Raw genomic sequence first — 10,767 nt, 5'->3', positions numbered from 1 at the left:
GCATAGAAAATTGACGCCCACACATACACGTCAATACAGGTCAAAAATACATTGTTTACAGACATGAGCACATCTCGTACATCTTAATAACTATAAACAGTCATATAACTTCTCTTTTCTATAACACTTGCCTTTTAAGGTAATAAACTTCAAGCTTCAGGGTCTCTAAGGGCTATTAATGGACCCTCATCACCAATCACTAAGTAGACTGAATTGCAGCAAGTCTCAAAAAGAAGCAGAAGACACTTGGGCCTTCGCTCAGGCCTGCTACTAGATTTAATGTGTATTGTAAGCATGCATGCAATTAACCTGCTATGTTCTCATCTTCCCTCAACATGTATCACCTGGACACTCTCACCAGTGAAGCTTAAAACCCTCTTAGATGGAACATCAACTCTAAACAAGCACAGATATGCATTGTGTATGGAATGAACTCAACCTGTGAATAGAAAGGTCAATGTGATGACAAACATATTCAATGCAATATGAACCCTGTAAGAAATATTACTGATAAAATAATACTGTAAAACATGTTATTAATGCATTTATCATAAGGCAGGTTATATGGTAACAATAAAAGAATCTCTGAATCCCAACACCATGGAGTTTAAATTGCCAGCCACTCAAGGCAGCATGCTGAATTTTCTGTGAGAGGAATAAAGATCGAATTCAAAAACAGTTTCATTTACTTAAACTAAACATGCTTCTGTTGAAAAGAATGCACCTATGTCAGCATTATAAATGTTGGTTGGAAGCACTTCTGCAGACAATCTGTTCTACCACTAGGTGGTGGTGTTAAACAACCAACACTGCTTCTAAAAACTCAAAAGCTTGGACAGTTGCAGTTGTGATATTATTTGGACTGAAAATTAATATTTAGCAACTCTACATTAGTACATATAGAGCGTGCCTGAAATTACATTAGCAACCTTTTCATGGCTATGAAAGCTAAACATGATGAAGTAGTGGTTGTGGGGTTATTAAAATTACATCTGGTTGGCATGAGCTGTGACATATCATTCAGATGTTGTCACACATCTCATTCAAAAATCTCCAGCTTCAATTAATTTTTCTCTGTCGTTCAGGAAGAATTTATACATTCTCACATGTGATATCTCAGTGACATCCAGTTTTGTCTTTACTAGCTGCAAAGGCCCATCTGCACATATTATTACAAACCTGATCAGTCATAACTGTCTTCTCTTTGTTCATCACTTTTATATAAATCGCTTTTTCATCATGTTTCACAGTTTGTTTGTTTTTTCAAATGATAACAGCGATTACAGTTGATTTTCCAAAATGCAGTGGCTTAGTTATGTGGGAGAGCTCTAGTGTGTTACGTGAGAAAATGTTGCTACATATTCTTTTAAGTTTTGAGAGAACCACGGAGAACCACTAAAAGTAAGAATCACAAAACTGCAACACACAGAATGCCTTCAAACAGCAATCTAAATCAACAATTCATTTTCCCAAAGGCCCACCCGAGAAACTGGGACTGTTGTGAAGAGCTGCACTGCAGAAAATGGGACTATAGTGGAGGGCTGCACAACTGAAATTGGGATTGCTGTGGAGGGCTGCACCGCAGAACCTGAGAAACTGGGACTGTTATGGAGAGCTGCACTGGAGAACCTGGAAATACTGTATTCCTGTTTTTAAAGATATTTATAATAGCATTGCCACTGCGACTTGAACACAGATCAAGATGAGTGTTTTTTTTATATTTTTGAAATTGGTTATATTTTTGAAATTGGTGCTTATTTATAAAAGAAATCTAAAAGCAATACATCAAACCCACAATGACTCATAAAAAGTCGTGAGAAATAAACATTAAAAGTCTCTTGATGTCTGACACAGTGTGCAGCTGACATAGGTCAATGGTTGCACATTGCACATCAAAAATGACAGACTGGCTAAAATGCTATACCCGCGGTGATTTCTTTTTCAAGTTTACGTCCCCAATTTGCCTAACGCTTGCAATCTTCGGGTTCATTTCAAGTCCTCCAGGGTGCGCTCCACACTAGATACACTGTGTTCAGCTTGGTTGAATTGATGCCACTAGAATGGGCATCGAGTCCCAGGAGCTGTCAGGTCAGCAATGTGCTTAGTGGTGCTGATGTGAGAAGTTAATTACACTTCAGCAATTAAGGTTGAATTCTGAGCCACATCTTGCAGTATTGTGTAGTCTAAATGTAGAATGTTGATTCGAGGGGACATAAATGATCACTTCACTCCTGTATTATGCACACATGGCGCAGACGTTTATAGGGTAATCCTGGGGACTAGGTCCCAGTATTCCCAAAGCTCTATAGCCTGGTGGTGACAACTGCAGTGTGTGTATGTGTGCGCGTGGGTTTGTGGGGGCGCGCGCCAGCGAGTGTGTGTGTTTCTGTGACAGAGGGACTGGGAGGAGGAGTGAACATCGGTTCGGCGGCGGTGTGAAGAGATGGAAGCGGAGAAGGCGGATGCAGATAAGAGTCGCTCTCACTATCCACGGGAATAAGGACGCCGATCTCCTCCCCGATATTTACTGCTGCTTTTTTTAATTTCCCTATTAGTGTACCTACTATGATCTCCGTCGCGCTCGCGGGCACCACCCCTCCAAACGTACCCGTCTATCTCTGAGCTGAGCTGTCAATCACATCACGCCGGGATTTGTACATGTGAGTGCATGGCGCGCCGGGCAGGGCGGATCGGCTCACGGGGTGAAAAAACGCCGGTTAATATGGATGAAACGTCAGCGGTCGTCTCACCGTTTCAGTCACTCTGATTAGGTATGGCGATATAAAGCGTAAGATCGCACGTTTGATGCATGAGAAATAGAGCTCCAGCGTGCTGGGAGTAAGGTGCGTAACTGCGATTGCCTTGAATGTGCGTTGCTACGGGGCGTTAATGGGCCCTATTTATCAGTTACTGTAAATCTGTTTATGAGGGTTATAACCCCCACGCATACACATATTCCTTCTTAATCCCGACAGCGACACTGTCCTATAGCGTTGCCCAGACCACAGAGCAGGAAAGATGATGTGTGAGGTGATGCCGACCATCAGCGAAGGAGACTCGGCTGGTCCTCCGAGAGGCACCGGCGGGGTCCCGAACGGCTCGGACCAGGAGGCCAACTTCGAACAACTCATGGTCAACATGCTGGACGAGAGGGACAAGCTGCTGGAGTCCCTCAGGGAGACTCAAGAGACCCTCATTCAGTCTCAAACCAAGCTGCAGGGGGCGCTGCACGAGAGGGACGTGCTCCAGCGGCAGATCAACGCCGCGCTGCCTCAGGTGAGGAGCAGCCGGCCTTTGAAGGAGGGGGAGAGTCAGGTTTGGGTGTGGGATTAGATGGCCTTGGGGGGGGGGTTCCAAGAGGGAGAAGCATCCTCCCTGTTCGGTTTGTTGCTATGATTTGCCGAGTTATGTGATGAGAGGTTATAGGTTGGTCATGGGGATCACTAGCCAATCAAAGTCAGCTATGCTGGGCCCCAAAAGTCTTTGGCACAAAAAACATAGCGGCTTACGATCAAGAGTTGTGCTGATTTAAATAAAAATGTGAATGAATGAATGGCATAGGTCTGGTGGTAATAGCTCAGTGAGCAAGGTAGATCTTGCTCTGATGCCAGAATTTGAGACCCTGGGATAGCACCCCTGTTAAAATGTAATTTAATATTTATAGACTATATCTTCTGGGGATCCCATCTAACACTCCTTCACGTCTTGGGATATCTGTGAAGATGATGGGGATATGCAGGCCCATATCACATCAAAAGCTCATAAGTGGCAGTATGCCAGAAAGGAAGATCTAAATGTCTAGTAGGCAGAAAGGTAATGTAGTGGGTTGAAAGGTGGGTCAAAAATAAATGGAAGATTTTGACTCACTAAGAGATTCTTGAATGTGTAGAGGTCTGAGCCTGGCGTTGAGAGCCCTCCCTGTGAGAAGGGAGGGCAGAGCCTAACAGTAATTAACTGAGTGGAAACACCTCTGCATGTGGTGACCGGCCTGTCAGTGGCAATTGGAGCGAAAGGACTTGATTGTATTGTGGGCTATCTTTGACATCTGTCGCCCTTATGTGTGTCTTTAAGAGAAAGGAGAGCTGAATAAGGGCTGTTAAAGTCACAGAGCATGACGACAATGAAGCCTCAGCACATAAAGCTATGTTAGCCTCTGACCCCCCCGGTCTAAATGCGTGGCATGATGTCACAGTACGGTGTGCATGTGTGTGTATCAGACAGAGAGAGCGAGAGAGAGAATCATGCTGACGATGACAAGCTCGCTGCAGCCTCTTGTGAAAGAAACATGGCTGCTTGCTAGTGTACATGGCCCTGGGCTGCTTGCTTCTACACATGCATGCATATATGTGTGTTTGTGTGTGTGTGTCAGTGAGGGAGAGAGTGGGTAGAGGCTGTCATGCTTGTTTTCTAATCCTGCTGGGTTCAGCGTAATGTTTTATTCTAGCAATAATACAAGTATTAGTTATACAGTCAGAGACCTCGGGGACATTATGCAGACATTATGGCTGGCGAGCACATGCATAAGCTGCCTCTCGCTTTCTCTCTCAAAGCACCACGCTCAACTTGTGCATGCACACATGGCAAACACACCTGTGGTCATTTCCACAGCATCCACAGAATGGAGAGATGATGCAACGGACAGTGCAGGCAGTGAGACGGAGAAACCAAAAAAAAAAAAGTCTCAGTTGCAATTGATTTTGACTCAGTTTTGTTCTGCACAGCTGAGGAATGAGGATTGTCTGGCCTCGATGCATTATTGGAAATTGCAGAGTGCATTTTGCAATGATGAGGGGGACGTGTGAAGAAAAAAAATAACATATGGCTTCTGAAATCTCAGGTTTGGGTGTGATGAATACTGTGCATAAGAGCAATGTTGTAGCAGTTGGCAATGATCCTGACCCCACTTTCCTATATGTGTTGGTGGTAATTAGGCTGATTTGCTGCTGCTCTCAAAATGACCAAAGCTGGTGTGTTTATGCCCTCAACGACATTACAATGTGACAGTTTTGCATTTGCGCTGGCCACCTCTGCTGTGTAGCCCTCTAGTTATGAGTGCCAACATGTGTGTGGTATTTTCTCTGTATGTGTGCGTTTACTCCTCTGATGTATATGCATTGGCATGGCAATACAGTCTTTTTTCCCAAATCTGAGCACTCTTTTTGTCCTTTTGCCTAAAAAACATTTGTTATCTTAACCTACTAGGCATGTGCATTTGTGTGTAGTGTTTTGTTATGTCTTCTGTAGGTTTCCTGACTCCACGGGACTGGTTTGACCCAAATCTGTCAGATCTATGTCTCTCCTCCAAAGATGCACACTCAAACATACACACATGTAAAAACGCACTGTTGGAGCAATTCAAGATTCAGCGCTCTTCAGCGTTGTCATTGTTCAAAAGACACAATACCTCCATCACCTTGGCATTTGGGTTTGCCTCGCTAGCATCATAAAAGTGGGACGTTGCCATTTTGCCACACATGCACAGTCACACAGACACACACACAGACTAGGATGGATATGTTCATTAGCTACAGAGAATAGAGTTTCAGATTAACATGTCAGCCCATTACAGTGCATAATGCCTCTAATACAGCCCTCAGAGATGGGTTTGCCCATAGACAAATTAGGTTTTAAACACACAAGCATGCTTGCATGCACACAAACGCTCATTTTATACACACACACACACACACACACACACACACACACACACACACACACACACACACACACACACACACACACACACTGTTACTTTACTGAGTGAAGAAAACAGTTCCGACCTTTAGAGGAAAAAGCAGGCATGTGTGCATATGTGTGTGTAATGTAGAGGGTAGATAGTGAGTGATAAATTTGTTCATACAAATTTATATATAAATATATAAATATCAATAAACAATTAAAGAATTAGCTTACAATAGTGTTTCACTTTTCTGACACATAAAGGAAGATTATATATATATGTGTATGTATATATATATAAATATATATATATATATTTGGTTGAGGGTTACACATCCAGTGAATCCTCTATCACTCAAAAGTTGCAGGTCACTTGGAAATCTCCTTCTTTGTGATGGAAAAGCACATTTGATTTTATTAAAAAATTGTTTAATGGATTTCTAATAGAATACCAATAGAGGCAAGCAGAGACCCAGTTTCAGTAGCCATCGCTCTTGCCTTGTACAAGATTTATCATGTTAAAAGTCTCAAATCTGGGAGACAGGTGCTTCATATCTAAATGGTAACCACGAAATGCTACTCTCATTATCAGCTGTACAGAGAACAACTGTTTATGTCGTTCTGTCTGAGCAGAGTTGCAAAGACAAAGACAAAACTTAGACTGGCCAGTGAAAGGAGAAGCTAAGAGAACAGACTTTTCTTTTTCAGTAGAAGATTGGGGGGGAAAAAGCCTTGAGAACTATCTGGGCTGTTTCAGAAAGATTTGTGAAACAAGGCATAAAAATTAAAAGATGCTTGGAGTATTGATTGATACCATCTTCCAAGCTTGGTGAAGACATTTGACAGTTTAGTTTAGAAGGTGGAAAACTGGTTCAGAATGAAAGTGATCTACAACAAGGAACACTATCGGTCTATGCCATACCCTGTGTATAGGGGCTCCATTGGAACCATTTTCCTTATACAACAGGACACTGACCCAACGTGCAGGTCCAAACATGCAAGAACTATTTACAGAGTAAAGAAACTGGTGTTCAGTCACCAAATGTCAACCCTGCAGAGCTCAAAGCATTAGGTGCTTGAGAAGCACAATCCAGCTTTTTGGAGAGATCCACAAGTTTATGAAGTTCAAAGAATCAAATGATTATTTCATGATTAATCATTGTTTCTAAAATGTAACTGGTCGACATCATTTTGAAAACTTTTTGATGAATAAAGAGCGGGGTGTCTCTTTATTCGGGCACGTGAGTTTCATAGTCTGTGTGTTTGTGAGAGTGTGTGTTGTGATGTTTGGACACCTGTTTCAGTCAGACACAACACTGTCTATTTCTGCCAGCATACAAGTACACAGAGATGAAGGGACACAAACACACACACACACACAGACAGACACGGACACAGACACGGATCTCATTGCCCTTCCAAAACAACGGTCTCTATTTCCACCCTCCCCGTCCCCACCGATATGCTCCTCCGTGCACGCATATACACAAGTATTTTTGTTGTTTACTTGAGCTCACACACATTAATGACCTTTTCTTTGACTTCTCACAGCAGTGATTGCTGCCTTACTCTTGTTCAGACTCATAAACACACATAGCTTTGTGCCTCCATGAAAAACCATATGCAATCTGACTTTTTTGCATATGTCTCCAACCTTGCCTTGCTTCAGGTATTACTGTTTCGGGGTTGGTGTGTCTTCTCCGAAGGCTAGTTTTGAAAACAGCTGACTTTGGTGCATCTTATTTTTTCACTGCACCTATCTGGCTTTAGTTTTTGGTTCTTTCTCTTGGCCCGTTTCCTTCTCTCTTTCACATCTTCTCTGTTGATCTGACTCCACAATAACCTGCTAGTCCATTAACTGCTCCCTCAGACAGTTTTTGTCTCCTCCTACTCCTGCAAATGACCTTTGTCCATAGCTCAACACTGTCTATTATCAGAGGGGAGATGAGGCAGTGGTGTGCTTTTCAAACCACGCTGCTTCTGTATGGCAACATACAGCCACCTCACAAAGTGTTCAGGGTCTTTCACTTTTTACATGTTTTAATTTTGAAAATTAAGTTTTTGTGTGAAAAGGACACATTCCATATCTACCCCCAATAACCCTTGACAAAGTGAATGCATGCTTTTAGATTTCTTTTTTAATTTATCAAACTCAAAATGTAAAGCTCCCATTCTAATAGTATTGAAACTCTTAATTTCTCATGTATTTTTTTTGTGTGTGGAAACCTACACATGAAGGTTCTTTAGATGTCTCTACAGATGTTCTGTAGAGACAACCTCGGCTTTTCTAGGCTACTCCGGGACATTCACAATATGCTTCCTGTCATTGTTATACTGAAAGATGAACCTTTACCCCGGTCTCATGCACTCCAAGTATATTTCCTCTAAGTCTCAAGGTCCTCTCTGTGTTTGGCTGTATTTATACTCCAGCCAGCTCTGACTGGCCTCCTTGTCCCTGCAGCTAAAAACACCCCCACAGAATAATCCTGCCACTCCCATGCATGATCGTGGCAATGGTATTAACCAGGTGACCTGCAGTGCCTGATATTTTCCATCTCCAAACAGGTTGTTGTATATCTTTTACCCAACAGTGGTCTTCTAAAAGCCTGACAGACAGAGTACTGATAAGATGGTAGTCCACCTCTCAGCTTCTTATAACACTGCAGATCACTGAAGATTGGCGATGTTTGTTGGGGGTTTTTACCTCCCTGATCTTGGCCATTTTTACCTGGTTATTTAGTTTGACCAAACTCTAGAGGAACTGTTGCCCTGAAAACTGCCAAGTACTCGAAGCAGCCTCTGAATGCTTTCTTAAATTTGTACTCTTCTTAAATCTGTCTGCATTCAGATAAATTTAAACTGTATATGTGTCAAATAATATGTTCTATGTAGAACAGGACTCCTCTGAATATTTTTGTACGAAGAAACGTCAGAAACGCAACATCAGCTAACATCTTGCTTTTGTTGTCACACAACAGTTTAATTTATAATGTTTAAGCAGTGACCCCACAGAGTGTTCATTCATTTCTGAGCACTGAGCACTGTGATTGGCCTGCTCAGTACCATCAGTTACTCCTGTGCATTTCTGAACACTTTTATGTGACTGTTTCTAAATGGATCAGTGAGAGAATAACAATCATCACCTCAATATAAGGACTCACAGATGTTAGCAAATTCTTGGTATGTGAGGGAATGTACAAAGAAGCAGAAACACTTAGAAATATATATTTGAAAAAAAAAATTGGCTCCATAAAATAATAATGATTTAAAAAATGAGCGCAGCAAAGAGTAGAGACACAAAAGGGAAAAACAGTCCCTGCATTTTATTTGTTTCTATTATAGCTCGCTGGTGCTGCATATAAATCACCAGCATATAAATCACTTTAAGCTTTAAGATAGCTTAATTCTAATATTTCCTAGAAATAGAGTTTATTAACTTTTTGAAAACAACAGCCTGGAAAATGATTTTTCCACTATTTCTGTATCAATGTGGGCAAAAGAAAGGAGAAAGAAGCTAATCAGCTTTAATTAATGTCTGTGTTGCAGCGAATAAACATATATCCTTAGTCCTGGGGTAAGTGTTGTGCTGGCTAACACAGATAGAGTTATTCCACACTACTTGAACCAAGGCCAGCAGAAGTAAGCCTCATAGGCTTGGTACTCAGCCACTTTTACTGTACTAGTATTTTACTTGTAGGTGTGAGTGGGAAGGAGTGTCAGAGTTAATATACATTAGATCACATAAGAAACAAGGAGTCGTCTGAGGTGTCCTTGCACAGTATTTGGAGATGGCCTGACCTTATCACAAGACAAGCAACCTTTCAGCAAGGCATAAACACCCAACTTCATATTTATAGACCAATTAATCGATGAGTTAATCCGAATAAAAAAGGTCAACTGTTTTGATCATTTATTGGTTTAATAAGTAATTTTGCAGGAAAAAAATGTGATGGTTTTGTTTCATCCATGGAGTGTTGGAAAAATTAAACAATACATCTGAAGACAGTAGAGTTCTGTTGAGAGTGACATCTTAGATGTTTTACACACTAACCAATCTGCTTATTAATAGAGAAAACGACCCAAAGATGAATCAGTGGCAAGAATAATCATTTATTTTAGCCATTCTGATCTGCACCACCCACAGACAAACAATGATGCACACACCATCTGTATTTCCTTAAATGTCAGCATGCACAGTGTGCATGTCGACTTGAGTCTGTGCATCGGTACGTGTGAACGAATATGCCTACGGATAGTGTTGCTTATGCATGGATGGCCTAGGCGGCTTTGTGTGCCACGATAGGAGAATATTGAGGAGGATAGGCCAAAGTCCGATGAAAAATTATTGCATCTGATTGGTCTGCTATCGAAGCCCAAATCCTATGCTATGTGTTATGTAAGCACCAAATAGAAGAATTTGGGTTGATGTAGGGGAAAGTGGAGCATGAAGTGAGCAGCTGAAATTTGCCAAGAAACCCTGAAAGAGGAACAAATAAGAGAGTGAGGGAGATTTTGAGAGAGAAGGTATGAAGGTTTCTCTGGTCCCCTCCCCAATCAGACCAGGAGTGACATGTTTAGCCGCATGTTCTCCTTAAATTGCTGGCTGTCTGAGTGGTGTCCCAGAAACGATGTGGGCTTCATAGATAATTGGCAAACCTTCTGGAGGAAACCTGGTCTTGTTAGGAGAGACGGCATCCATCCCACTTTGGATGGAGCAGCTCTCATTTCTAGAAATATGGAAAAATTTATTAAACCCCCCAAAATATGACTATGGGACCAGGAAGCAGAGTTGCAGTCTTACACGCCTCTCTGCAGCTTCTCTCCTCCTGCTACCCGCCCAAAAACCCATCTCCACTGAGACTGTGTCAGCTCCCAAACAGACAAAAAACAAACTAAAAACCAGCAACAAACAACTTAAACATAAAAAAATCACAAAGAAAGAACAATACAGTATCCACATCTGAACCAAAGAGTAAAACAGTGAAATGTGGATTATTAAATATTAGGTCTCTCTCCTCCAAGTCTCTGTTAGTACATGACTTAATAATTGATCAACAAATCGATTTACTCTGCCTTACAGAAACCTGG

At 41.7% G+C, this 10,767-nt stretch overlaps 1 protein-coding gene across 1 annotated transcript in view; it reads left to right on the top strand.

Annotated features, from left to right (window-relative positions):
- The first annotated feature begins 2,453 nt into the window (after nucleotides 1-2,453).
- Nucleotides 2,454-10,767, top strand: part of ppfia4 (PTPRF interacting protein alpha 4) — a 64,949-nt gene continuing 56,635 nt past the window's right edge. The window contains exons 1-2 of the mRNA XM_039612455.1: nucleotides 2,454-2,843; nucleotides 2,976-3,276. Of these exons, the coding sequence (XP_039468389.1) occupies nucleotides 3,019-3,276 (258 nt within the window). The 5' untranslated portion in view covers nucleotides 2,454-2,843; nucleotides 2,976-3,018. The remainder of the gene's footprint in view (nucleotides 2,844-2,975; nucleotides 3,277-10,767) is intronic.

Source organism: Oreochromis aureus, linkage group 5 (assembly GCF_013358895.1).
Source record: "Oreochromis aureus strain Israel breed Guangdong linkage group 5, ZZ_aureus, whole genome shotgun sequence".
NCBI classification, from domain to species: Eukaryota; Metazoa; Chordata; class Actinopteri; order Cichliformes; family Cichlidae; genus Oreochromis; species Oreochromis aureus.
The sequence above is the reverse complement of the archived record's forward strand: the minus strand, read 5'-3'. Positions and strand labels throughout refer to the sequence as shown.